General features: G+C 37.1%; 4 protein-coding genes across 10 annotated transcripts; 3 read left to right on the top strand and 1 right to left on the bottom strand.

Moving 5' to 3' along the window:
* Nucleotides 1-7,107: 7,107 nt before the first annotated feature.
* On the top strand, nt 7,108-17,573 carry LIG6 (DNA LIGASE 6). Of its 7 annotated transcripts, none has more exons than XM_088250211.1 (16): nt 7,109-9,662; nt 9,762-9,879; nt 10,028-10,109; nt 10,750-10,852; nt 11,017-11,113; nt 12,048-12,150; nt 13,146-13,274; nt 13,458-13,505; nt 14,197-14,294; nt 14,399-14,464; nt 15,119-15,278; nt 15,407-15,514; nt 15,811-15,860; nt 17,102-17,136; nt 17,243-17,304; nt 17,412-17,573. In XM_088250211.1, exons 1-14 carry the CDS (start codon nt 7,439-7,441, stop codon nt 17,130-17,132), a joined length of 3,417 nt encoding a protein of 1,138 aa, XP_088106337.1. In that variant the 5' UTR covers nt 7,109-7,438; the 3' UTR covers nt 17,133-17,136; nt 17,243-17,304; nt 17,412-17,573. The 7 variants fall into 7 exon arrangements, with proteins under 7 accessions (XP_021823158.2, XP_088106339.1, XP_088106338.1 ...); XM_088250210.1 differs by lacking the exon at nt 17,412-17,573 and adding an exon at nt 16,922-17,010; XM_021967466.2 differs by lacking the exons at nt 17,102-17,136; nt 17,243-17,304; nt 17,412-17,573 and adding an exon at nt 16,488-16,874 and having other exon boundaries at nt 7,108-9,662.
* LOC110764477 (DNA ligase 6-like) lies at nt 17,254-19,300 on the top strand. The gene is made up of 5 exons (XM_088250624.1): nt 17,254-17,304; nt 17,412-17,573; nt 17,673-17,761; nt 18,015-18,114; nt 18,995-19,300. Exons 1-5 carry the CDS (start codon nt 17,254-17,256, stop codon nt 19,298-19,300), a joined length of 708 nt encoding a protein of 235 aa, XP_088106750.1.
* A 988-nt stretch (nt 19,301-20,288) lies between these two features.
* SGA2 (ASF1 like histone chaperone) lies at nt 20,289-22,945 on the top strand. The gene is made up of 3 exons (XM_021967457.2): nt 20,289-20,598; nt 22,016-22,131; nt 22,230-22,945. The coding sequence occupies exons 1-3, from the start codon at nt 20,490-20,492 to the stop codon at nt 22,572-22,574; spliced, it is 570 nt and encodes a 189-aa protein (XP_021823149.1). The 5' UTR covers nt 20,289-20,489; the 3' UTR covers nt 22,575-22,945.
* An 803-nt stretch (nt 22,946-23,748) lies between these two features.
* On the bottom strand, nt 23,749-27,140 carry LOC110764470 (uncharacterized). The gene is made up of 6 exons (XM_021967456.2): nt 26,816-27,140; nt 26,638-26,688; nt 25,316-25,563; nt 24,264-24,386; nt 24,118-24,171; nt 23,749-24,031 (listed from the first exon to the last, which is right to left on the bottom strand). The coding sequence occupies exons 1-6, from the start codon at nt 26,985-26,987 to the stop codon at nt 23,972-23,974; spliced, it is 708 nt and encodes a 235-aa protein (XP_021823148.1). The 5' UTR covers nt 26,988-27,140; the 3' UTR covers nt 23,749-23,971.
* Nucleotides 27,141-27,385: the final 245 nt, after the last annotated feature.

Genomic DNA, 27,385 nt, shown 5'->3' with positions numbered 1-27,385 from the left:
CCGCGCGGCTATACTGTAACCAATTAATTTTGGATCGAGCCCAAAACTTGGGCAACTCATAACCCAAAATACATTCAACTCCTAAACCAGAAAAAGAGGGTCGTTTGAACTCTTACTTGATGCTTCCAAACATTCAATGCCTCCTCCTTCAACTTCGTTTCGCCACCAACTCAAATGAGGAAGCAATGTCGTCTTTCAAAGCCAAGGAGGGTGTAAATCTTCGAAATCTTTATGACGACGCTATTATTACAAATCCATTCACGCTCATGTTGTCAACGGTCAAACTCTTCGAGAATCTGTCCATCTTGTGTTCTCAAGTTTGGGACAGAGTCTCGTAGATCGATTTAATGTAGTACCCACTGGTATGGGCTTCAAAGCTCATATAAAGATCGAGAAATGGGCGATCTCATATTAGGCCGGTGCCACCCTTCAATATGCGAGATTGAAGTTCTGCATCAGAGTAGCGGTTGACAATTTGAACAAATCAAACTAAATACCTCTCAATTCGGTGCATTTGGTCATGGAGGCTGGAGCCACCCTCAATTTGATGAGCATTAGCTCTCTGCAGATGAGTTTTGGGCTAGCAAAGAGAAGAGTTGGAGGACCTCGCTAAGTGACTGCACCGGTACTATCAATGTACCATAGAATTTTCGAAAAACAAAACCTCTGTTGTAAAGTCTTGAGTGGAGCCCACATGATTAGAAGGGAATCTCACACACCTTCACGGGTTTTCTATTTACCGAATAGTTAGCCAAAGTTTTGTTTATAAAAACTATGGCTTCATTCTCATTTTGTAAGTGAGACAGATAGAGAATATAGTAAGAGAGAAAAAGAATCAATGAAAATATCATAAGAGCATTCCTATCGCTATTTGAATTCTCTAAATTCTCTCCTCAATTTCTTTAGTTTTATAACACGTTATCAGCACGAATTCGCTTTCAAATATACCAGCTGAATTCTCTGATGTAACCCAGATCATATTCCTTTTTCTTCTTCCTCATTATCATCATCAAAAACTAATATCTGCCTCTAAACCCAAATCCCTCTCTCTCTCTCTCCCCAAAATATACACAACCACTCTCGGATGATAAACCCCAAGAGGACGACAACTCCAATGTCTCCCAGCCCACTGAATCTGACGACCGTCAAGGACCCACGAGAGAGAGGAACAAGATGAAGGAGCTCAACGAAAGGCTCTTTGCTCTTAGAGCAGTGGTCCCCAGAATAAGCAAGATGGATAAGGCTTCTATAACCAAAGACGCCATTGACTACATCCAGGGACTTCATAAACGAGAAAGAAAGCAGAGGAAGAAGAAGAAGCAAATCTTCAAACCTTCCAAGGAGAACAGCAAACCCACCGAAAGAATAATCAATAAGCTCTCTGCCCCTTATATTCTCTATTATTTTATTATTATCCTATAATCATATTGATTATAAAGTAAGTAAAGGTGTGCAGGAGAAGCTTGTGCAGGTTCACGTTCATCTACTTTATTTATGAAATTATCACTCAAGGAAGCAGACAAACGTGAAGGCAGACTAACACTATGGTTGGTCTCTACTTATCTAGTTACATATATTAATATAATAATATTATATCTTTTCCTATTTCCTCTAGCTTTAAGAGGAATTCCACCGAAAGAAAAAAAAGGGGGAGGCAATTCAAGTTGACAACATATATATTATTTGATCCTGGTGTTGATAAGAACCCACAAATAATTGCCTTTACTTTATCTATATATATAGTAATTCTATGGACGGTTACACTACATATATTTTAAGTGGTGGTTTTTAACCCCGCATTTAATTTATTTACTGTATGGTGTAGGTTTATTACCCATACAACAGTATTTATTTAAAAGTGTGGCGCGAGTTTATCGTCCACACAACTGCCTTTACTTTTATTTAAATGTATGAAGCAGAATTAGTGCCCATACCAGCACGTTTACTTTACCGCACATTTACTTTATTATTTAAAGTATGGTGCGGGATTAACGTCCATACATGAGGCAATTTCATTTATGAATTTTACTTTACCGCACATTTACATATATTTAAAGTATGGTGCGGGTTTATCGTCCATACCAGCAATTTATTTACAAGCAATTTATTTTATGAATTAATTGTGCGGTATGATGAGTTTTTACAGAATACAGAGATCAGGACCAGAAGTTCCTTGATCCTCATCATACAACTATATCAGGACTTGAAAGATCCTTGATGATGATAATGATATGAGAGCTGGCAGTCTCTCCGGTACTGTATTTGTAAACAAGAGATCGGATCTGAAGATCCTTGATCCTTGACATGTAAATAAGGACTTGGAGTTCCTTGATAATGTAACAGTACCGTATTGGTTAATAGTGCCGTACACATGAATAGTAATTGTACTGACAAATGTACTGTACGCATGAATAGATACGTATTCATGACCTGATGAATAGTACCATATACATGAATAGTGACGTATGCATAAATATTAACCATTTGGGGTAAACCGTCACTATATACAAAAGGGGACCTACAGTTCCTTAAACTCATGGATGAGTAATTAAATGAGATGCCAGGAAATCCTCAAAACATGGACAATTATGTAAAAGACTAAAGTCCTGAAATATGTACAGGAATTTATAAAAATGTCCATACCATGAGAATATGTGATTTTGGCCTGAAGTTCAAATCTGGCAATATTGAGAACCTGAAGTTCCAACAATTAAATGGACAACCCTTGAGGTATTATTGCGAATTGTGGAACACCACATATTTCTTTGGGCCATAAGAAAATGATGAATTTGATAAAGTTCGATTCTGTTACAATCGACACCTCAAGAAAGAAATATATTTTGTGAATTCCGGTTGTTAAGAATACACCATGAAATGGATAATATCAGGATGAACCTCAAAGGATGAATTGAGGCTCCCCACATATTTTGATTTCGGCCGGAAACCCATGGATCCAAATATATGAGAGATCCCGAACTTGAAGTTTTGGGTATATGGTAGTTAATGCTCCTCACTACTATATTGCAATATTATCATGGCTTTTACTCAATTCATATTTCATGCCCATTTGAAAAATGCAAATAAATTTTGAAGTCGTGTTTAGCCCTGGGCAGAAGTTCCGGACTCACATGCATAGAAATATGTAATTTGAGGGATTTGTTGTGGTTATTTGAACCTATAAGGCACAAGGTTCCAAACCGTCATTTTGAAAAGACGCAAAAACCACAAGGTGCAAGTTTAAAAATTTGCCCAATTATTATAACAGAAAAGTAGCATACAACAGATAGATTTTCTTCACCTGCAAGAAAGGAGCAGGCTCTGTAAAATCTATAAAATTCCATTATGTTCTGGAAGCCTCTGCAGGAAGAGGACGACGCCTCTTAAGCTTAGCCATGAGCCACTCGTGTTCTTCCAGAATCTTTTCATTGGAAATCTGCAGCATGTTAAGCCTTGTCTGCGTATCAGTGGAGTATGAACTCACTAGTTTCAACAAGGCATTATTCTCCTCTTTAAGTTTCTCAACCTCCTGTTGAGACTCATGAAGCTTTCTCTGAAGAGAAGAATTTTCAGTGTTCAACTCTTGAATCTCATTTGCTCTAGCACGCAAACGATTAGCCATGTTAGAAACAGAAGCAGCACTCTGAATGCTAAAAGCCAATGAGTCATCAATGGCCTATTCTTCAGACCTCCAGGTTAACAACATGTCATCCATAGGAATAAGGAAATTCCTAGCTACTGTGACAGCAGTAGCATCATTCATCATCACAGAATCATCAACTGTGAGATGACGATTTTGGGATACAAAGGATGGGTGCCAAACTTTGGCATCACGGGTTGTTGTGGGAGCATCATTTAAATTGAAATGATTTGGGCGGGAAGAAGAGGAAGCCATTTTTAGAAGGTTTTTGAGGAAAGTTTTAGAAAAACTGGACTTTCAGAGAATGAAAAGGAATTGAGTTGAAACACAGTTGCTCCAATCAAATCTTGCAGAGGTAATATCTTTAGGTGGAAATGTGGCACCGTTTCCAGGATCCCAATATTTCCCTGGATCCCCATATTCTTTTTCTTTTCCCAGATTCCAAAACTTCACGCGGTCTCCAGTAATGTCTGTCGGCACTTTCGGCGTTTTTCAGGATTATTTTCATCAAAGCCGATCTTGCTTTGCGGATTTCACGGAGTTACTTTTTCAAAAGCTCCCCGAGAATCTCGCAAATCTCTACGGTTAATTTGAAATTCACCGAATTTACTTATTCCCCTTATTTGTGTATAAATATGTTACTAACGAAATTTTCTTTGCAGAACACACTTAGTTTCCTCCAATTTTCTTCATATCCAATGATGCAATATCTACTTGTTTTTCATATTAGTGAGCCCTCGATGTGCTTTAGAAGCGAGACTATCTCTGATCATCCATTCTGGAAGCGAGATTATCCCTGATCACGTTTCCGCTACATCAGGGAACTGCTAGAATGAACACATGCTCTGATCTCCTGAAGTTCTCCTTGACTAGGAGAGATGAGAGTCTGTTGTTTGTTCCCACCAGCTTCCTTCCTTGATTGCTTACCTTACCTTGCAATCAATATCACAATTTTTGTATTTTTTTCTTTCTTTTATAACTCTCTGGGATTCTATTTCCTTAGAATGAACATCCGAAGAAAGAATCCATGTAGTGATCCTAACACTGAGGGTTATATTTTTGACAGAAGAATTGTGATTTTTGCTCTTGCAGGATATAACTAGATCATCAAGTGTCACATCATATTTGCAGGGCCGATACGAGCTTGAATGATACTTGAGAAAAGTTTCTCCCACCTAATGATGTAAGAAATACTTGTGTTATTTCATGCTTGTACTATTATTTTGATATTTTGTACTACATCCTTAAAGGTAACCAAATGAGGAGATAAGGCCGTTCCGGGAGAACGCCGTGCAAATGGCTATTCCAGAAGAGTGGCTTGTATCGTTCTAATATGTATCCATGAATTATTAATGCAAATTTCACAGATTGCAAGTTGGATACATTGACAATACACTGCACAGATTAAAGTCCCATAAGAATAGAATATGGGTATAGCAGTGATCAATATGATGCACGCCTGTTGCGTAGCAAATGATATGGATTGAAGTCCCTAAAGGACAATCCTTTAACATGTCAATGGTAATACAGTGCACGCTTGATGCGTAGCAAATTATATGGTTTCAAGTTCCAGAAGGACAATTAATTGACATGTATGTATTAATCTGTGGCATGCCTGTAGCATGATAGATATATGGGTTCTAAATGTTCCAACTCCTTAAATGGAGATTATCCACGCCCTACTGTAAAATAACGCTCCACTGGAGGTTATGATCCACATTCTCACATAATTCATTCTATAAGATATGTCTGTCTGGAAAGAGACAGTAAAAGCCCCTTGAAGTGGCTCGGGTACCCAAAAGCAAAGAAATGCTTATAATTGATGCATGCGCATGCACATGAGAATGGTGGGATCATGAATTGATGAATGACAATTTTTGGTTTTGGAGTAGCTACTCAAAACATCAATAGGCTGTGTTGATTGGAACCACGTTCTATTATTAAATGTCGACAATATCATTGGCCAAAATGGAAAGAGGCAATTCCATTACAGATGAGAATGAACGTGAAAGAACAAACCCATAGTACGAACCCCAAAAGATGTTATACTGAAAGATATACTTGGGTGTTCAGAATAAATGGGAATATACCCATTTTGTATGACACAATGTTTCTGGCAGAAACAAGGAATGTTGGGTTTCTCCATATTTACATATGCAATTGTGCTTTCCTATTGCACATCTACTGAGACCAACATATTATCTTTAAGGGTTATTAAATGCACGTAGCATATCGCCAGACGTGATTCCCTAAAGATGTATCAGCAAAACAAATAGCTGGATATAAAGCTATATAATGTGTCATGAAGTATAATCTCTTAAATCCATGAAGGATTGAAATTGCATAAAGCAAGTCCTTGAAGGACGTGTGCCTGAAGCACAAATTTTGTACTCAATACTAATATGTATAAATTGCCTCAGTGAGTACATTAATTACGATATGGTTGCAACCCATTACAGCTCTTAAAGAGTTGATAATTGATCAAAACTCATGAAGAGTTAATACTTGGTTAAAACTCCTGAAAAGTTCAAGTAACATTTGTCTCGGCTTGAAGATCGAGCATTATGCCAACGAGATTCTTGCTTATACTAAGAAAGTATTGAAGCATTTTATGTGGATTATCCGTTGAGCACTTAAATGATTTTCCGGAAATATACTGAACCGGACATTGTATTTTCCAGATTGAGCTCAGCTCCATCACCACCACTTTGGGATGATGTGAGGCATATTTGATGCTATCTCCGCATAACACCATATACGGGCATATTCTTTTCAAGTGAACTTACAAATAGCCCATGCTTTGTTAGATAAGCGGACATTGGAAATTTCTATGATTTACATAGAGATAGCTCAGTGAAAATATATTTACTTACTCATTTACATGAATTGTTGGTGGCTACATCATTCACTCAATCTGAAAGATCTTTTCTTTAGAAAGATAGTCATGAAGAAATCAGGGGGAGATATTCTTTAGGGGGAGCATCCAACAATATTACAAGACTAACTCATAGAAGAAGTGTCAACTATGATATTCAGAAAGATGATCAACAATATGGCTTAAAGATATTTTGCCAAGCATCAGGGGGAGCGTGCTATCAATAAAGACCTTCACACACTGTACTCTTTTTCCTTCGTCCAGGTTTTTGTCCCACTGGGTTTTTCCTGGCAAGGTTTTAACGAGGCAGTGTCGCACGCGCGTCCATATACACAGAATTTTATGTTACACATGGTTATGTACTCTTTTTCCCTTCAACCAGTTTTTGTCCCACTGGGTTTTACTGGCAAGGTTTTTAACGAGGCATATTCCATAGTGGTCTCCAAGGGGGAGTGTTGTAAAGTCTTGAGTGGAGCCCACATGATTAGAAGGGAATCTCACACACCTTCACGGGTTTTCTATTTACCGAATAGTTAGCCAAAGTTTTGTTTATAAAAACTATGGCTTCATTCTCATTTTGTAAGTGAGACAGATAGAGAATATAGTAAGAGAGAAAAAGAATCAATGAAAATATCATAAGAGCATTCCTATCGCTATTTGAATTCTCTAAATTCTCTCCTCAATTTCTTTAGTTTTATAACAACCTCCGAGTTTTATAGAGAAAAAAAATACATGTGAGTGGCGGTGTAATCAACCGTGAAATATATACAATAATACAATAATTTGGTCTTGGCTGCCTTCAAAACCTGCTCATAACAACTTGTACTAAATCCTCAAAATCCAAACCCAGTAATTCAGCACCGGTCCGTTCATTCCCATTCCCGACAATGCTTTCTTCTTGACCTTCCCTTCCATGTCCAATCTCCATGGCCTCCTCCTCCTCCTCCTCCACAACCAAAACCCAAACCCTAGATTCCACCCGCCTCTTCCTCACTGCCCTCGCCACCTTTTCCCACCAACCCAACCCTCCCCAGCTCTCTTTCCCTCCAATTCCCTCCACATTCCCTCACTCCAAACTCATCCCCAAAACCCGTTTCTTCGTCGATGCATTTCGCCACGCAGGCGATCACTCCGTCTCCTACTTCCTCTCCCATTTCCACTCCGATCACTATGGCGGCCTCTCCCCCAATTGGGCTAAAGGCATTGTCTTTTGTTCACAGACCACCGCTCGTCTTCTCAACGAGGTGCTCAAGGTCTCTTCGCTTTTCGTGGTCGCTTTGCCGCTCGACGAAGCAGTGGTAATAGATGGCTGTGAGGTTGTGCTTATTGACGCGAATCACTGTCCGGGTGCGGTTCAATTCTTGTTTAAAGTTCCGGGTTTGAATGGAGAGTTTGAGAGGTATGTTCATACTGGCGATTTTCGGTTTTCTGGTTCGATGAAGTCAGACCCTTTTTTGTGTGAATTTGTGGGTTCGGATGCTATTTTCTTGGACACCACGTATTGTAATCCGAAGTTTGTGTTTCCACTGCAAGAAGAATCTGTTAATTATATTGCTAGTTTGATAGAAACAGTAGGGGGTGAATATAAAAGTTCTATGAAAAATGTTTTGTTTCTTGTAGCTACTTATGTTATTGGGAAAGAGAAGATTTTGCTGGAAATTGCTCGTAGGTGTAATCGTAAAGTACATGTGGATGCTCGAAAAATGGCGGTGTTGCGTGTTTTGGGCTATGGAGAGAGTGGGGTATTTACAGAGGATGAGTGTGAAAGTGATGTACATGTTGTTGGGTGGAATGTCTTGGGCGAGACTTGGCCATATTTTAGGCCTAATTTTGTGAAAATGAAGGAGATTATGGTTGAGAAAGGATACTCTAAGGTTGTGGGTTTTGTTCCTACTGGTTGGACTTATGAAGTGAAGCGTAACAACTTTTCAGTGAGGTCAAAGGATTCGTTTGAGATCCATCTTGTACCGTATAGTGAACATTCTAACTATGATGAACTTAGGGAATATGTGAGGTTTTTGAAACCAAAGCATGTTATTCCTACGGTGGGCTTGGATGTTGAAAAGCTTGATAGTAAGCATGCCAATAAAATGCAAAAGCATTTTGCTGGGTTAGTCGATGAAATGGCAAACAAGAAAGAGTTCTTGAGGGGCTTTCGTCTTGGATCCACAGAAGTTGGTGACGATGTTGAAAATGAGTCCAACAATGGTCCTATTGAAGGGCTGGATCTAGAGAAAGAGGCAATGCCATCTGATAAGGATACTGTGCACATGGAATTATCATCTTCTCTACAAGAACCTGATCTGCAAAATCCAGTGGTATTAAATGATGAAGAAGCGGAGAAAATCATTCAAGAACTTCGTGATTGTTTGCCCACATGGGTCACTCAAGAGCAGATGTTAGATCTGATTGGAAGCTCAGGAGGGGACATTGTTGAATCAGTTTCCAATTTTTACGAACGCGAAACAGAATTTCATGAGCAAGTAATTTCTTCTACAATTGCTGTTTCTGAATCCCAGACCAGCTCACTTTGTGACTCTGGATCACTCCCAAAAGGAGGTTCTGTTAAGAGCAGTCCATATGGAAGTACTGACGTTCCTTCAAGTCAAGAATATATCTCACTGAAGCCAAGGAATGTAATTAAAAGTGGAATTTCTCCTGGAAAAAGGGCAAGAAACACTAATAATAAGGTAAACAAAAAAGTTAAATTAAATTCCAAATTGGATTCACGTGGGCCAAAGCAACTGGCAATAACAAAGTTTTTTAGTAAAGTTTTGCCTGATGTTCAAGAAACTCCGGAGATTGGATCAATGGATGAACAAAACCTTAAAGATGAAAGTTTGCCCCATGATGACACCAAATCATACAGGGATGAGATAGATCAGTTTCTTCAGATAATAGATGGTACTGAATCATTAGAAAGCTATGCTGCCACCATTCTTAGGAAGACAAATGGAGATATCAATGAGGCACTGAATATATATTACTGTAATCGTGAGGTTAGGTCTGGTAAAAATGAAGCAGGGTTGGTGGTTGATTCAGGGAAAATGAAGCCAACAGCTGATTCATCTGTGGAGGTATCATTACAAGAGAATGTAAAAACAACTGTTCTGTCATTACCGCCAGAAAAATACAATCCTACAGAAGATGGTTAGAATAAGTTGTTCAATTTAGAGAACTTTTTTGTATTATATGCTATAATTGTTAATAGTTTTTGAATCTTGGATAATATGGAGATAACATGTGCAGCGTGCTGGAGCTGCGGACAGCGCGCTCCATATTTACATCTTGCACGAACTTTTGACTTACTTGAGGATGAAAAAGGCAAGATAAAAGCTACTTCTATGCTCTGCAATATGTTCAGAAGGTTTGGTGTATGATCCACTGTGATGTATCTGGTCTTTTATTTAGTATTGGGGTTGCATTTTCCACTTTGGTTAATGTGGTCCATGAACTTTGTTGCAAAGCAAAAGAAATGTGGCCCATAATTGCTGGAGATGTTTATTTTTATACAGTTTGCTTGCCTTGGCACCTGAGGATGTGCTGCCTTCAGTGTATTTGTGCACAAATAAGATTGCTGCAGACCATGAAAATGTGGTTAGTTGAATTTCTTCGTAATCCTTTATGTATTTTTTTTGCATGCCTGGGTTTACGTTTGCAACCTTTGTTTCCTATATACTAAAGAGAATTGGTGTCTTTTTAATTATGAAGAATTTATATGAAAATTTTCATATAAGAGCTTATATTAGTTGATTGGTTAATTTTTTATCAGTTCAGCTGTGACTATAACTTTTTCTCTTCTATTTTGTAGCTTTCACCTTGTATTCCTTACCTCTGCAAAGTTTTTTGACCTGTCATCCTTTGTATTATCAGATTGAACTTTAACTTAAATTACTGATCAGAGTACATGAATTATATATTTTGTTATATTTTACTGCTAGCATGCCTAGACAGGGTTGTAGTTTATTATTTAAATGAGAAAAGGGACTAGTTTCTTATTACTATATTTGATTAGGCAGTTTCTGTTTGCATTTGGACCATTTAGTGTTGTACTGCAATCTTTTTATGTCTAATATGTGTGGTGTTTCTGCTCAATGTGCTTCTTGATGTGGGTTTTCCTGGCAACTGTAGCCGCAATATACTATTTGTTTTCTTAATTTGGCTGGCCAATGGCCAATGTAGGAAGAAACACAAGGAAATTAACAAAAATGGATTCTCATCTGTAAGAATGACACAGGAGCTAAACATTGGTGGAAGTTTGGTCACATCAGCACTGGAAGATGCATGCGGCACAAGCCGATCCAAAATAAGGGAGATGTACAATGAGTTGGGTGATCTAGGTAGGACTGGGCCATTCTTCTCATAACTATCTTTGCTCTTCTAAGCATTTATCTTTACTTCTTTTTTTTTTTTAAAAAAAATTTCTTTGGGGGGGCAGGGGGAGGGTTGATGGTGCTCGCCATGGTCTCTGAATAAATATTAAAATAGTCTATTATGCTTAAAGGTGATGTGGCTCAAGCATGCCGGCAAACACAGAAGCTACTTGCCCCTCCTTCACCGCTTCTAATAAAAGATGTATTTTTCGCACTCCAAAAGATAAGGTATGGATAGTCTAAATTGCTTTTGCTTCATGGACAAACATATGAGCTCGACTGATTCATTAATCAGACGACCTGTACTGGTGGTGCACGGGTTTAGTCTGTGAAGGATTTGACTGAATTAGAATTAATTTTCATGTTAGTGATGCTTGTTTCATTTTAAATGAGGTTTATGTTGTAAGAAGTTGGCTGATGACCCCCCTTAACTTTTCTGCATTGTTTGACTGAAGAAAAAGAACCTAGCAGTTATTTGACCGACTGACACTGTTTCTATATTTTCTACCTTAAACTTGAGTATGGATGCCAAATTTTGTTTGCCACAAATAAGTTGAATTTCTTGACTTCTTTTGTGCTTAAAAATGTACACCATAGTTGTTCCTTAATTTTCATGTTCTACAAGTTTGTCGAAATTAAAAGAACTCGCCCCATTAAACGTTTGCAAAACAAAGGGAGTTGTATTGGATTAGTTGGCACTGAGGCCACTTCTTGGTGATTTGGAGTTTTATGATTGCATGTTCTGTTTCCCGAGTATTCACTCCCACCCCCGCCTCGCCTCTTGAGATTTTAATAGAACGGGCCTAAAACTCACTTTTGTTAAGTCTGCACTTAATGGAGTTCAGTTCTGTAGCCTGTGTAAACAAAACAACCATAGCGGGTGCACTTATTGGTGGGTGGATGATTGCGTTGTTGGAATTGCGTTCTGAAGAGAGAATCCTTTAGAGGTTTAATTGTTATGCATGAATATAAGATGCCTTTAATTGTGCTAGTAGGTACATGACCACTTTTAAATGAAAAGATGTTTTTGTTTTCTATGCTATATGGTTTTTTATATAATGGAAACTGTACACTTACTCCTTTTGTTTTTGCTTGTTAATTTATGGTTTTATCTTCTTAAATTACTTGCTCCTCATCACTATTCTAATGTAGTATTCATCAGTGTACAAACAGGTAGTGGGAGCACTGGTCGAAAGAAAAGCCTCATTGTGAATCTCATGCGCTCTTGTAGAGAGAAAGAAATGAAGTTTCTTGTTAGAACTTTGGTAACACAACAGAGCATTTTAGTTATCTTTTTTTTTTAAAATTTTGGGTACACATGCATATATTATTTGGATGATCCGGCTGTTTCAAATGGGAGAAGGGAAAAGTTAGAAAACTGATACCTACTTCAAATCTAGAGGTTGTGTTTGCATTTGTTTGTTTGTTTGTTGTTGTTTTTTTTTTTTTTTTTTTGTGGTTTGGTGTTTTTGTTCTTGAGGAGTGTTGCATGACCGATCAATTCAGGCAGGCAATTTCCATCTGTTTTCATAGTTCACTCTTCGAGAACATGAAAAAAATCATCTTTATACAGTTTGACAACATGAAAAACCAAAAGCTCAGCCCTCTGTTAAATAGACAAACCAAAAGCTTTGTCTATCGAGTGAACTGTGAATGGAAGCGAATTCCTGTGTAATAGGAGTAGAATTATAGTTTTTGGTTTTTTTTCTTCCTTTTCTCTTTCCTTGGTGTTACAACGAGAGTTTAAATATCATTTGGAGTGGAATAAGTTCTATATGGTTAAGGAACATGGTATTTTGGGTTTTCAATTTTGTTATTTTGAATGATGACTTTCATCAGTGCACCTTGGGTCATTTGATATGAATTATAGTAGAGTGTTTTCCTCTAGATTAAGATAGAGGGTAGGAGGGCCTGAGAGGCTCTTATAGTTCAGTATATGGAAAAGCATATCATGGAGAGGAGGAAAAAGACAACAGTTGGTCTGAGAGCTGGAAATGACAGTTGATAATTTGGGATATTCTCTGGTGTAAGATGCCATTATTATTTGTACCTTATATAATTTGGTTTTACATATAACATTGTTAAAGTATCTTAATATGCTTTATTTTTTCTTTCTTTCTTTTTCTCCTGTCAATTTCACCGACTTATGAAATGTGTATGATGAATGGAGAAATGCTTGACATCTTCTTTAAAATGAGATTAAATTTAGATCTTCAAGTGTTATTTGTCACTATCCATTTCCATACATTATTCTGTGTAGGTTAGGAATTTGCGGATTGGAGCAATGATGAAAACTGTTCTACCTGCTCTGGCTCAAGCTGTTGTCATGAATTCCTCTCATAACTTGAATCATGAAGGAGTAGTACAAAGTTGGAAAGATAGGCTTCAGGTTTTAATTTTTATTTATTTTGCAGTGAGGAGTTCCATAATTGTGGGAAAACATATCTCAATTTTTTTATTAGAAAAGTTTGTTGTAAATTTTTTCATTTATTGAGATAATACTTATTTTTTAGAATATTTAATTTATTACAAGTTCATGTTTGTTTTTCTTGGCTTTCTCTTAAATTTCCAGCGCCATTCAGCAGCTGTGGTCGAAGCATACAATGTACTGCCCAATTTGGTAAGTGCTTATCTGTTTTCCACCAAACTTTTAGTTGCCTATTTTGTCTTTAGAAGCTAAAGTTTTCAGCGACATTCACAGTATGAGTTACGATTGCCAATTGTTTGGACCAGTCTAAGATATTTGAGGGGTTTTATCAATCCTGGTCCTGGTCCTGGTCCATTTTTATCACCACATTGTATGAGGTTATTTATCAACATGTCTATGAGGATCTTTTCCTTTGTATATGGTTGAGTTTCTTCATCTTCTGATGCCCATGCTTTTGACAAATAAATATAAAAATCATGCATGGTTACTAACTAATTCAAGTTAGATGTCAATGCTAATTCAAGTAGGATGTTGGGATACCAATGCAAGATGTTAATGTAAGCATTTTATGTTGCCAAACTGTAAATCTGGACTGCATATTCAGGAAAGAATCAGCCTAAGCCTAGATCCACAGTCGGGAAAGAGATCCAATCATATATAATACTTATATATTTTTGGTATTTATTCTATTAGATTTTGTCTTGATTTTCAAGCACAATTTGAACCCAAAATTAGTATTCCATTTCACATAAGAGAGCTAGAATTTGTTTTATTTAGTGTTTTCCTTTTGTGAAGTTTATTTATTTTCAAGGCAAACATGTTTGTCATCCTGGTTTTATTATCTCTAGCTGTCAGAATGTGCTGTGTGATTAATTGTAAGCAGGATTTGGTCGTTCCTTCTCTCATGGACAAAGGCATTGGATTCTCTTCATCAACTTTGTCAATGGTTCCAGGAATACCTATTAAGCCAATGCTTGCAAAGTATATGCTTTTTGAAGATGTTTCCTACTTTGTATTGAAGAATTTAAGTAGAATGGAAACTAATGCTGGAGCTCATTTTTTTTAACATTTGTTGCCTATGCCAGAATCACAAATGGTGTTCCGCAAGCACTAAAGCTCTTAGGAAATAAAGCTTTTACCTGTGAATACAAGTACGGTCTTCTCTTACCTGTAGATGCATTCTTTTGTTTTGTTCTTTCTTTATGCCCTCTTCAAATCTGAGTGAATCATCTTATATTGAGGCTTATGAAGACATGAAACATAGACCTGCGAAACTATTTACGTTCAAATCCATGATCGAAGATTTTAAAATTTTCAGTCTTATAATGAGAGCTATATGTAAATATGCAATAGGCATTATATTTCTGTTGGAATTTAGAAGGTCAGACGTGTCAAGCCTGAAAGTTGTTGGAGACTTTTGTTCTGTGTAACCTATGATTTGTTCTGACAACTCTTCTTGTGATAAAATATTTTAGGGTTTTTACTTTCAAGGTTTCATGTCAGTTTTCTTGTGAGACTGGCTGGTTGTGTTGCTCTTCTTTTTCTTTGTTTTTCGTTGGTTACATTGTGGTACTTTATTCCCAAAAAGGTATTAATTGGGTGGTGGTCTGTCTTCTTGTTTTTTCCCTTCTAGCTATAGAGGCTCCAACTGTTCCTTTCAATTTATTTTTCAAGTAACTCTGCGATATGTGCTCAAGCGGCTCTGCTCATTCAACGAACTTTGCCTTATGTAAAGTTACAAGAGTAAGCTGAACCTTTGCATTTGAAACCAGTACTTATATACCTGCTATTGGCCATAATTTCAGATACGATGGTCAGCGTGCCCAAATTCACAAATTAGTTGATGGGTCTGTGCATGTTTTTTCACGAAATGGGGACGAATCAACGTCAAGATTTCCAGATCTGATCAAGATAATTAATGAATCTTGTAAGCCTGATGCAGTCACTTTCATACTAGATGCGGAGGTAAAAACTCCTCACCGTCGTACCCACACAACACACACAGGTTCTGAAGTTGATTTATATTATCTTCTTTTGGTAGGGGAACAAATATAGTTCACCGAGTCTTTGCTCTGTTTCTTTTCTGGTTTCAGGTGGTTGCAATTGATAGGAAGAATGGTCTGAAGCTAATGTCTTTCCAAGAGTTGTCTTCACGTGGGAGAGGGAGCAGAGATACATCAATTACATTGGATAGCATAAAGGTTTTATGAGTTATTGTGATGCTTAGCGATGAATTTCTGTATGGGAAATTAAGATGTTCATGCTAAAGTCTTTCTGACATATTATGTTTGATATAAAGGTGCAATTTATTGAAAGAGCAGATCTAATAAAAATGTTGATACATTATCTGTGTAGGTATACGTACTGGATAAAGAAAACTTCACATAAAAAACCGTGTAAATTTGTCTGGGTAGAAGTATTTTAAGCAGATATCTATTGGCTTCTACTGTTTTGCTGAAATGTTGAATTTGTTTTCAAATATTTTCTTTATGTGCAGGTCGACATTTGTGTATTTGTCTTTGATATCATGTTCGCCAATGGACAGCAGTAAGTATCTATAGCTCCTTAAGTAGTTTTTCTCAATCTTCTCGATATGCTTTTATCTTCTGTGTAGAGATGCTTTCAGATCAATTTATTATTAATTTAGTAGATTTTTGTACAGCGAAAATAGGATAAGAACCCTGATCTACACTGTTCTAATGAATTGATCCACATAACGTGTAGAAATTTAATGTTCACCAAGTCAAGGACAACATTACTAGTATTTCAGCAGATTATGTTCCTAATTTCCTCCAATATTGTTGTCAACAAGCGAAATTAGTGTCAATTAATCTGTTTGGGATCTTGGATACATGGTAGTGTATATGAAGGCATATTTTTTACAATGGTAATTGAATATGCTTTTGTGCATTTTTGCATTTATAGCGTCATGCTGATTTTAGACATCTTCCTGTAATGCTAGTGCTGTGCAGATGTAAAGATGTTGGTTGGACTTGATTGTTGTACGTATGTAAACTTGAATAACCGAACAAGTATTTCATGCACCTATGACTCCAGAAATTATACAATTCTTGTGTGCTGGGATTGTATTGTTTTTGCATTTGCTTTTGCTTTTTTAATCTGCAGTGCATTCTGAAAAGGTTCCTTGCTTCTCTCCTTCTAATATCCATGTAGCAAGAAATCACAGAAAGAGTACAAAAAGTTCTCTCTTCAGCTGAGGCTCTACATAAAGGGCGTCAAATAACCTTCATGGTGGAAGGGTCCTGGGAACACCTTACCCCCATATCAACGTCCTTGTGCAGTCAACTTCATGAAAAGATATTGTTACATATGTTGACACTGATTCATCTTTATAAGTCGGGTTTGGAGGGCCTTGAGTGCCCCCTCCCTGCACCAAGAAAAAGGGCAATGTTGGAAATGCCAACTGCTAAATGCACTTGTCCTTTTGTCTATTGTAAATTATCCTGAACCTCGTGTACATTATTTTTGTGCACTGTAAAGCATATGTACTTGCAACTTTTACAGTTGATCTTTATCTAGAACATTTTTATGGTTTCTGCATTTGGTTAACTTCTGCTAATCTACAATCTATCTTTCGAACATTATAGGTATAAAATCAAAAGTGTTAAAGACCTTCAAGCATTTTAAAAATCTTCATATAGTTTTTGTGATATCCCAGGGTTGACACACTAGAGTTGTAAGATATAATATCCATCTTTGTTTTTATTTATTGTAACTGGTTGCTTATCTTAAGAGGGATGTGGGGATCTAATCAAACTTTATCACAGGTTGTTGGGCTTTCCTCTGCGGAAAAGATGAAAATGTATTCATCTCCACACCCTATTTTGCAGTCTCTCTGTCTTTTTTGATAGAGCACCTCTTTTCTCCTGGAATTATATTGTAAAACTATGGTGCTCAAAAACCTGCAGATTTGAAAGATATGTTTTATGACGAGAAGTTGGGTTATTTTGAGAATGCCAAGGAAATGACAGTAAGTGCTTCTGGTTTACTTATCTATGTAATTAGTGCTTTAACTTTAGCTTTTCACATGAAGGATCTTTCTTGAATTTCTGATTTGTATGATCTGTCTGCTTGTAGGTCGAAGCAGATGATGCTTGTTTAACCAGTGAAGCCACGTTAACGAAGATCAACTGTTTTCTCGAAAATGCATTCCTCTCCTCATGTGAAGGGATTATGGTTAAATCTTTAGATGTTGATGCTGGATATTCTCCATCAAAGCGTACAGATACATGGTTAAAGGTTTAATGCCCTTCAAGCTTATTATATTAGACACCCTGATATAGTAAACCATAGGAGAAACGTTGACCTGTGGTATAAACCTTTTTGTTCCTTTGTTAGGTCAAGCGAGACTACATTGAAGGATCAAATGACTCTCTTGATTTAGTCCCAATTGGAGCTTGGCATGGAAACGGGAGAAAGGCAGGCTGGTAATTACTTCATTTTCATTGCCGCTTACCTTTTCCTTTGTGTGTGATTACCTAGTATCTATATCACAGATGCACAAAATCAGAAAAGTACTTTTATATGTTCGAAGTCATTGGGGTCACAAATCCTGTTTAAGAGAAAAAAAAAATTGAGTCTTTATTTATAGCTGATGTATTTTCCTTCTATTTGGTATATGAAATATGCATAGATGGTGCAAGTAAAGTCCATTTCTACGGCATGCAATTTATGTTGCAGGTACAGTCCATTTCTTATGGCATGTTATAACCCTGATACTGAGGATTTCCAAAGCGTCTGCCGTGTCATGTCTGGGTTCTCAGATTCATTTTACACTGAGGTAAGTGATGTAGTCTCCAATATTATAAAATTTTACACTGAGGTGATTTTGGGAACATTACTAGCATATTGTGACTAATTGAAGATGAACTGTGGCTGTATGAAGCTAAGTGGTCTCCAATATTATAAAATTTTGTCCAGATGTTGATTAAAGTTATTTGGTTGCTCACATGAAATTTTTAACTTCCATTTGAAATCAATTGCCAGTTGCAGAGTACTTCCGAGGTTCATTTCTTTGCAGTACTCACAATGTGAAATGCACACTGATGCAGATATTGGGGTTTAGGTTTTTTGGTCAAGTAAAAACGATCTACGATTGTCTTAATAAAATAAGATCTAGGATTTTAATTTGCACTGGCTCAGACATGTCCTGTCAAAAGTTAACGTGCCTATTCCTTTGGTTGTAATGCTATTTGATATGTTACGGAAAGAAATTTCCACTTTGTACTGAAGAATAAGGCTTAGTTTAGGGCTCAGTGGCAGAAAACGGATTCATGTTCAGAATCCTTGAGTTATTTGAAAACCCCTTTCTTATGGGATAAAAGTTGTTTGTGCGTTTTCCATTTCTCCATGTCTACCTTCTGAAATTATACTGGCATTGGCTTCCCATTGGCAATAAAGACTAGTGTTACAATTTTGTAATATTACATGTTGCTTGACGGTGTTGCACTTCAGCACTCTTGTCCTAAGCCACTTTGGCATCTCATACCTAGAACCAGTGAATTCTTATTAAAGAAATGTCACCGTACCACAGGATATGCTACTGATCTTTGAATTTTACATTAGTGCTGTAAATTGTGCGAGTTGTTTTCCTTGTTGAAAGTCAGTGCATCCTTCGAGCTCATCATGGTAAGAGGTTTCACTTCTGTTTTTAACTGCAGATGAAAAGTTTCTTTTCTGGAGACAAGATCTTGTCCAGAAAACCACCTTATTATAAAACCGCTGAGGCGCCTGATATGTGGTTTCCTCCAGAACTTGTATGGGAAATTAGAGGTGCAGACTTTACTGTGTCTCCTGTTCACCAGGCTGCCGTAGGTTTAGTTCATCCATCACGTGGAATTTCAATCAGATTCCCAAGATACGTTCGCACTGTGGCTGATAGAAAACCAGATGAATGTAGCACATCTGAAGATATAGCTGCGATGTTTTGTTCCCAGACAAGGAAGATGGACGTTGCTGAAGGTTGAAAATTTTCTCCTGTTTTGTGCATAAACTGCTTTCACTGTCCAAAGTTTTGTAGTGTACATATAGTTTAGTGTGAAAAATGTTTTGAACGTATAGCTTAAAAGTTAGCGGTTCTAGACTACAACAACAATCATCCCTTTGTTTCTTATCTTTGTGCTCTTGTAAAGACAGGATCTTCATTTCAGCTTAGGCAACAATATCAATGATAAAGTTAAAACCATATTTGAATGTGTGGCCCTAATTGACATAATTATATAAAGAAAATAAAAACAAATTCATTGAAGAAAATTATAAACATTTGAAGCATCAAAATTTGTTTGTAAAACAAGCAAATAAAAACGGCATTGACTTGAGAACTCATGGTCATAGGTTTGAACCCCTATAACACCGTGATAGTGGGTGTGAAAAACTCCCTTTTCATGTAGTTTAGATTATCATTTATACTTTTAAAAAATGAACAAGCAAATAAAAGTTAACTATTGTTGATGGAATACCACTCTCTCTACCTTTTTTTTTTCTTTCTATTCTTGATGGAATACCACTCTCTCTACTTTGTTGCCTATTAAATAAAAGGGTCATGCTAGGGAGACCAACTTGAGATACCAACTTGTGTACCAACTCTCTAATAGAGGTGGAGCCCACCAATACAATGGATCCCACGCTCTATTAGAGAGTTGGTATCCCAAGTTGGTCTCCCAAGTTGGTCTCCCTAGCATTTTCCTAAATAAAAAGACATCAGAATTATCGAAGTCCTTGGCACCTGAGGACACGTGGATTGCACGTGTTGCCATTGCATTGCATCCATTTTCTTCTTCTTTTGGCTCTAAAAAATGCCTCTTCCCGCCCCAAGTTACCCCCACCGGTAAATGACAGTTTCTTACCCAATCACCCAAAAAACTCCCGCCAAATCGAAACCGGCTATCGCCCGTACCCGTCCGGTAACTATTTTGTTTTGATTTTTCTTTTGCTCTTTAAAAGGAAAACAAATCAATTTCCCCAAACCCAACAATCAAAATCTCGCAAAAGCCCTAAAATCAGATAAAGAAAGAGAAAGAAAAAACAATTTGTGATTCTTGGGGTTTGCTTCATTTCGATGAAGGTGCTGGAACCTAGGGTTTCAACCGGTCCGTTCACGAAATCCTCCTATGCGAACAAACTCACTGTGTTTTTCCTCTCCGGGACTTCGTTACAATGAGCGCGGTGAACATCACCAACGTCACTGTGCTTGACAATCCGGCTTTGTTTCTCGCACCTTTCCAGTTCGAGATTTCTTACGAGTGCTTGACCCCTCTCAAAGACGGTACCAATTCACTCTTCTGCTTTTTTTCATTTTCAGTCTTTCTCTTGTTCTTGTTTTTGTTTTGGGACTGTTTGAATTTCAATTAGGGTTTTCTCTGTTTGATTCACGAGAATATATTATAAGATAGGGAAATGCAAGTGTTTGATGTAATGGCCTATGGGTATAGCTTGTCCTTCCAAAACCCGGTTTCCTTGCCTTGCAAGGAAATGGTGTCCAAGAGCTCATATACGATAGCTCAGGATATTCTGTTTTGTTGATGGAAGACACTGAGAACATGCACTAGTTGATTGTGTTTGTTGTTGGGGTTTCTGAATGGAAACCCATGGATGATTGTTGAGTGTCACCTTTATTTTTTCAGAATGTAGTTGGAACTTGCAAAAAGGGACATTTGGGGGTGTGTTTGAAGGTGTTGCCCGTTGGATTCTTGATATAAATAAGAAAAAATTGAAATTAGAGAATGTTGTGGAGATGCTGTGATGCTGAAGGAAATCAACTGTGTTTTGTAATGTTTCTGCATTTGTAATTAGGTAGTTCTTTTTCTGACTTATCTGAAAGAAAAAGAAAAAAGATTGATGACATCTTTTCTATCATTGTCTTTGTTTGATTTATCAGCTTAGCTAATAAAATGTAATGTGTCTGCATTTCAAGAATGTGATGTATATAATGGATTTTGGAACAGAAATAAATTTAATTAAAAATAATAGATGTATATATATATAGTTGCCTCTGCTGCATGAGATAAAGTGGCTTCATTGGATGTTAAACTGAGGTACTTCAGCTGGTGATGGAATGTAACCTGACATTTTACATCCACGAGCTGTAATTATGGCACCTGGATGAGGTGCTCCAGTTAGTGAGTGACCATTGGCCTTAGTAATGCTGAGGGCTATTTAGCACCCTTAAGAGAAAACAAAAAAGGCTCTGTCAAAGAGTGAAAATGTAGCACTATGCGGTTTTAAAAAAGAAAGAGAAGATTTAGAACTTCCTAATTTGAAAGTTTGATTGGCAGATTTTGTTTTAACCCATAAGTAGCACCAACTTGAAAAACATGGACTCATTTCTGGCGAGGACATTGACTCATTTTGAGGAAAACAGACAAGTAAATAATCATGGAGATATTCTTACCATTCCTTTAAATGTTTTGGAAATCATACTAGTAATATCCTACTTAATTAAACCATTTAAAGAGTCTAAATTAAATGTGAGGACTTTTAGGGTAATTTGGATTCCAGGTTGTTGAGTCATCCCCACACGGGTGGTGATGATTGTTTGCATGATATCTGAATAGAATTGGGAGCTGAATTTCTCTTAAGTGAGATTGCACAAGTGGAACCAAGTTTCAAATACTTTTGCTAGTTCTGTGTGGGACTAACGTTAATTGTTAGAAGTAAGTAATCAGTTTCTCATCCCAATACAGATTTGGAATGGAAGCTCATCTATGTGGGATCTGCTGAGGATGAGACTTATGACCAACTATTGGAGAGTGTACTTGTTGGGCCTGTCAATGTTGGAAACTATCGTTTTGTACTACAGGCAAGCTTCCACTGAATCCTTGTACTGTTTCTTTATACCTGATCCACTTGGTGCATTTGAATATGAATCAACTCTAAGTTTTTTTGAACATTTTGCAGGCAGATCCTCCTGACCCATCCAAGATTCGTGATGAAGACATTATTGGTGTGACAGTGCTTTTGTTGACCTGCTCTTATCTTGGTCAGGAATTTATCCGAGTGGGCTACTATGTTAACAATGATTATGATGATGAACAGCTGCGAGAAGAACCTCCTCCAAAGGTCTTAATTGATAGGGTTCAAAGAAACATTTTGTCTGATAAACCCAGGGTCACAAAGTTCCCCATCAATTTCCACCCAGAAAATACTGAGAATGGAGAACAACCGCCACCTGATCAGCCTAGCGAGGCAGATGGAAGCGGAGACTTGCTTGTTGCGCCTGTAAACCCTTCAGAGGAGCAATGACCTTAAGTATTGAACTCACAGGCTTCTTATTCCTTTTGGACTTCCAGTATTCTCTTTCAAGGGATACATTATGCATACTATTTCACTGTCTTTGCCGAAAAATTAAGAGAATGATACCAAGGCTTGACCCTACCAAGGAAGGGGTTTGAAGTTTGCAACTTCTGCCCTGGAGCTGTGGCAAATATTGGTTCAGGAAGCCATTCTGACTTTTGGTGGTTGGAAATCTGTTTCGTTTCTACTTTTATACGTTCTGTGCTCTGACTGGAATTCTCAAATTTGTAGTAATAGGACAGATTTTCACTTTATTAGCTTGACATCATGTGAATGATCGTTACTTTTTGGACTTATTCACTTTTTCAGTTTTTTCTTTAGTTTATGTTTGCTTAATCAAGTAAGCTGAAGCTTATGGTGCTGACCTGGAAAAGAAAAACTAGGTTACTAAAATGCAATGGTTTGGATCATTTCTGCCTCTTTGTTTTCTTTTCTTTGTCGTCTGAACTCAGCTCTATTAAGATATTAAGATTTAGCGTGTAATGTTTGAGTTATGGCATCGGCAACAGAATGCTAGGGTAGAGTAAAATCGCAAGATTTACCTCTGCAACTTCTAGGCAGATTAACATAAATAATGTTAGATTTAAACAACCCCAAAACCGGTTAAGGATGTAACTGAAGAACCAAGCCTAAATTTTAGCTTGTGGATTCACTGATTCAAGAAAATGTCTCTCAACAAGTTGTGCATGATTTTAGTTGTGACTATTGTTAAAGTTAATCTAAATCTTGTGATTTTCAGGGAATGGCCGGTGGGATGGGTCGAATTTGGTTACTTTTTCGTACTTGGTACACTTACTGCACATCTATTCACCAAAACAAACACGCATGTAACAAAAGTTGACTGATCCACACAACGACAATGCCATATATTATCCGGAATTTGCTATGCCAATGTCATACGCCCGCATGGCTAATATCTCACTATTGGTCAATAGTGGGTCTCAGAGATAACGGATAGAAACCGCTCGTGTGCGATATGGAAGACTGACTATCATAACTTGTAGCATCCAAACGCATTCTATTATAAATTCTGCGTAGCCTAAATAAACAACTTTCAGGAATGCAAAACCTGATTGTCTTCCTTCTCCTGATAACTAAAACCTCTGGAACTGGATACCAAAACTTCGCAAGGAAAAGATTTCATACTAAACCCAAAATTTCGCAACAACAAAACAACAGAGTAAAGTAATTAATTATGAAATGATTGTTTAGCTACATCACTCAAAAGTGATGAAAATCTTCGAAGGGGCTGCACTATTTCGGTACAAACCAGCAAAATCCGAATTTGCTTTCTCGCAGTTGTCTTCTCTCGCAGGACAGCAAACAAATGTAACGTTCTCAGTACTTCATTTACGACTTCTCTTGGCTGGGTTCTCTTTGGATTTCTTAGCACCATATCTCATTCTCTGCACAATGGAAGATGTGTGTTAACAGACTTTTTATACATTTAGAGCCTGAATTCATTCAAGCATTGTGGCATGGTGTTTTTTACCTTCTTTCTTGACACCTTCTTCTCTTCTCTTTTACTTTTCTTTCTCGGCATACCCTGGAATAAAGTAGCAGAGATGGGTTAGTTTCTTGCACGCACAAGTGATAATCAATCTGCTGGTTTATTTTAGCAATATAAGAAAGACCAACCTGCGAATTAGCTAAAATTCTAGCATATAAAGCAGGGGTCTCCTCTTCTTCAATTTTCCCATCAGTGTTCAGCATGGTCTTCAACCTACCTTCGTCCAATAATTTCTCAGACCGAGCATGTCTCTACAATAATGCCAACAATATCATTAGTCATTAATAATAGTAAATGGTCTTGATAAGACCACATCAAATTACTGGCACTTCCTCAATTAAATGGCAGCTAGCACACAATAATAAAGCTTTATTAATCTGTTGCTTACATAAACCCCTGATAGTTCAGAACCCTTCGAGAACCTCCACATCTTGTGGGATTGATTGCATATCACTTTGTATGAGATATCAAAAATTGCTGAGCATACTTACAGATTCTATACTTCTGCACATATTCCCTAAGATTTGGAGATGAGCCCCCATTACATGCAGGACAAAAACAAAGTCTGCACTTAAAAATTCCAAATTGGGGTCCATCATAGAGTGAAATCTCAATGCTTTTCCCATAGAGTTATTTTAACTGTACCTTTCTACTCACTCCTATCATCCATTTTCACTTTCCCTTCCCACTAAATGGATGTGTTGCTCTTGCTTTTACTTTAATGCCCAACATTCTTTGCCATAAAGAGTAGATGACCTGTTAATAGTTTTGTAGAACTTCACTTTCAATATTTTAATATTCTTTAGTACATAATAAACCAGTAGTTGGTCTCCACTTCCTCTATCCTATTCCAAGTCTACTTGTCGCATCACATGAATTTCCTTGTCATTTTGCATTACCAGTTTAAGTATCAGAAATAATCAAATTCAAAACAGTTGAAAGGAAGAAAAAGGAGTATTATAAACCTTTTTTTTTGGCTGACAGTATCATCATATTTTCATAACTATAAAACAAGAAAATAAACAATTCAATCCAATCCAATCCAATCCAAGTATTTTATTTTCTTTCGTTTTCTTTTTTAAAGTGGCAAGGAGTCGTATCTTGATGACAAACAATTGAAGTTACAAACAGCAGATGATATTTGATTCCTAGAGAAAGATAATTACGCCACGCATCTTACCTTGGATTTCAAATGAGCCCTTAAAGTCTCCTCATTCAAACAGACAACTCTAGGGCATATTCTGCATTTAAAAGCTGATTTGCATTTGACAACGCAGTCTGGGAAATCAACAGGTAAAGATTCCTCGTTGGCCACGATGTTAGATTGTTCCTCTAGTATTTCTGAACCACTTTTACCAAACAACTGATCGGCCAAAGGAACTTGTCTTTCATTTCCGGTTGTAGCATCATCTTCATTGATTGGCAGATCTGATATGAAAAATGATGTCATATATCCAGGAAATGCAGTCCTCCAGAAGCATAGGAGTATGCATTTTTTCAAACATTAAGATATAAAATGCACTCAACAATAAAATCAAGGTGAATATAATTATTTTATGAACGAAAATTTCCTTGTTTAATTTGCAAGGATAACAGTATCTTGCATGATTCCATAATTCCACAAATGATCATGAGGTAAATGTAGCAACTTCGAATAAGGCCTCCACTTTTTAACCTCCAGAGAGTGATCATATACCATTGTGCTATGAAGGGTAGAAATAACTATATTGCCCAACTATAACCTTGTATCAACTAAAGCAGAAAAGCTTCCATGATTTCAAGAACTGAAAATGATGTGTGTGCTTAGTATCACAATGATAAGACTAGCAGAACATCAAACTTGGTGAGCCACATCTGATAAATCTCCATTTGGATCCTAGCTCTCACTCATGACCATTATCACAACCGTGAAAGTACTATATAAAATTATGAGGAGGTAAAAGATAACTAATTATGGGAAAAAAAAAATTCCTCTGTAGAAATTAGCAAAGATAACTAATAAAGAAGAGAGTGGACTGCTCTATGCAATCACCCCCTCTAACTTGTGAAGAAGCTCTTGAAAGTACTAGAGTGCCCGACATATGTTGTCTCCACCAATCTTTTAAGCAACGCAAAAAGGCATAACAAGCTGCCTGTTATGTGATTGGAACCCATTCTTCCATATCAACTTAATGCCGATCCTAACCACGGGTCGCATAATTTTCATGTTCAACAACACATCAATGCAGGAGTATATAAAGGCCTGTCTTTTCTCCCCCTTTTTAAACTATTGTTTTCTTTTTCTTTTCTTTTTATTTTCTTTTTAATTTTCCCCGGAGGAGGAAGACCAAAAATAAATAACATGGGTAGAGGTAATTAGGAAAGATACAATAGTCTCTAACTTAAATAAGAGGATCAGAAACACAATAAAAAAGGAAAATTGGTGGCTGTATAGCAATGCAAACAACTCAAAATTCACTGATACAATCTACAAAGAGTTATTTGCTTTCAAACAATCCCTACCTGACGAGTCACCAGGAACTTCATTTGCTGAGCTACCCTCACTTTGATATCCTGGAAGCCAAGAAAATAACAGAAAAACTCAATTCAGCAATATTAACCAATACCCACATTACATAAACAAATAAATAAAATCATATAAATTTCAACAAATTATAACATCAGGAAAGGATGAAAAAACCAGAGGAGGTAGAGCAAGCCTGAGCATCCTCCTCGAGTTCTTCAACTACATCATCATCATCTGAGTCCTCTACGGCTTCTGGTTCTATTTCAGAATCCGAGGAGGATGAAGATGAATTCGAGGGACCATCTCTGTCGCCATGTTCTAGCTTGTAGAATCGCCGCTTTATCATTTTGCTTCGCAAGTGTAACTGTGCGCACGCAAAGAGATAGATAGAGAGGGAGAGAGAAGAGACAGACAGACAGCCCGAAAGAGAGAGAACAGAGTGAGTGACGGCGGCTGAGCGGAGTGAAAGGAGGGAGGGAGGGCTTAGCGGTATGAGAAAGGAAGAAATCCTTGAATATTACACTTTTAACCACGTCAGCTAAAACATGATGTGGCACAAGCATTAATGTTAATATTTTTTTTGGACACCAGGCTTTTTTATATATTTATAATAGCAATTTGTTTTTGGTCAAATTATTTACTAAACTATTTGGAATGGTGGGAAGGATATGGTTTCTTATAAGTTGTTCCTTCAATCAAAATTGAAACCCATTTAATTATTAAAATGCCCTTATTTTAAATAAA

This window comes from Prunus avium, chromosome 3 (genome assembly GCF_965620075.1).
Source record: "Prunus avium chromosome 3, drPruAviu1.hap1.1, whole genome shotgun sequence".
Classification (NCBI taxonomy): Eukaryota; Viridiplantae; Streptophyta; class Magnoliopsida; order Rosales; family Rosaceae; genus Prunus; species Prunus avium.
The sequence above is the reverse complement of the archived record's forward strand: the minus strand, read 5'-3'. Positions and strand labels throughout refer to the sequence as shown.

Bases quoted from the DNA above. Each gene is read 5' to 3' on its own strand.
- LOC110764470 (XM_021967456.2), bottom strand. From the start codon at position 26,987: ATGATAAAGCGGCGATTCTACAAGCTAGAACATGGCGACAGAGATGGT. The intron at 25,564-26,637 runs GTAGGGATTGTT...TTTTCATATCAG, and splicing joins AGTTCCTGGTGACTCGTCAG to ATCTGCCAATCAATGAAGAT. The intron at 24,172-24,263 runs GTTGGTCTTTCT...ACTTTATTCCAG, and splicing joins GAATTTTAGCTAATTCGCAG to GGTATGCCGAGAAAGAAAAG.
- LIG6 (XM_021967466.2), top strand. From the start codon at position 7,439: ATGGCCTCCTCCTCCTCCTCCTCCACAACCAAAACCCAAACCCTAGAT. The intron at 13,275-13,457 runs GTTTTAATTTTT...TTAAATTTCCAG, and splicing joins GTTGGAAAGATAGGCTTCAG to CGCCATTCAGCAGCTGTGGT. The intron at 15,861-16,487 runs GTAAGTATCTAT...ATATCCATGTAG, and splicing joins ATGTTCGCCAATGGACAGCA to CAAGAAATCACAGAAAGAGT.
- LOC110764477 (XM_088250624.1), top strand. From the start codon at position 17,254: ATGTTTTATGACGAGAAGTTGGGTTATTTTGAGAATGCCAAGGAAATG. The intron at 17,305-17,411 runs GTAAGTGCTTCT...GTCTGCTTGTAG, and splicing joins AGAATGCCAAGGAAATGACA to GTCGAAGCAGATGATGCTTG. The intron at 18,115-18,994 runs GTAAGTGATGTA...TTTTAACTGCAG, and splicing joins CAGATTCATTTTACACTGAG to ATGAAAAGTTTCTTTTCTGG.
- SGA2 (XM_021967457.2), top strand. From the start codon at position 20,490: ATGAGCGCGGTGAACATCACCAACGTCACTGTGCTTGACAATCCGGCT. The intron at 20,599-22,015 runs GTACCAATTCAC...ATCCCAATACAG, and splicing joins CTTGACCCCTCTCAAAGACG to ATTTGGAATGGAAGCTCATC. The intron at 22,132-22,229 runs GCAAGCTTCCAC...AACATTTTGCAG, and splicing joins ACTATCGTTTTGTACTACAG to GCAGATCCTCCTGACCCATC.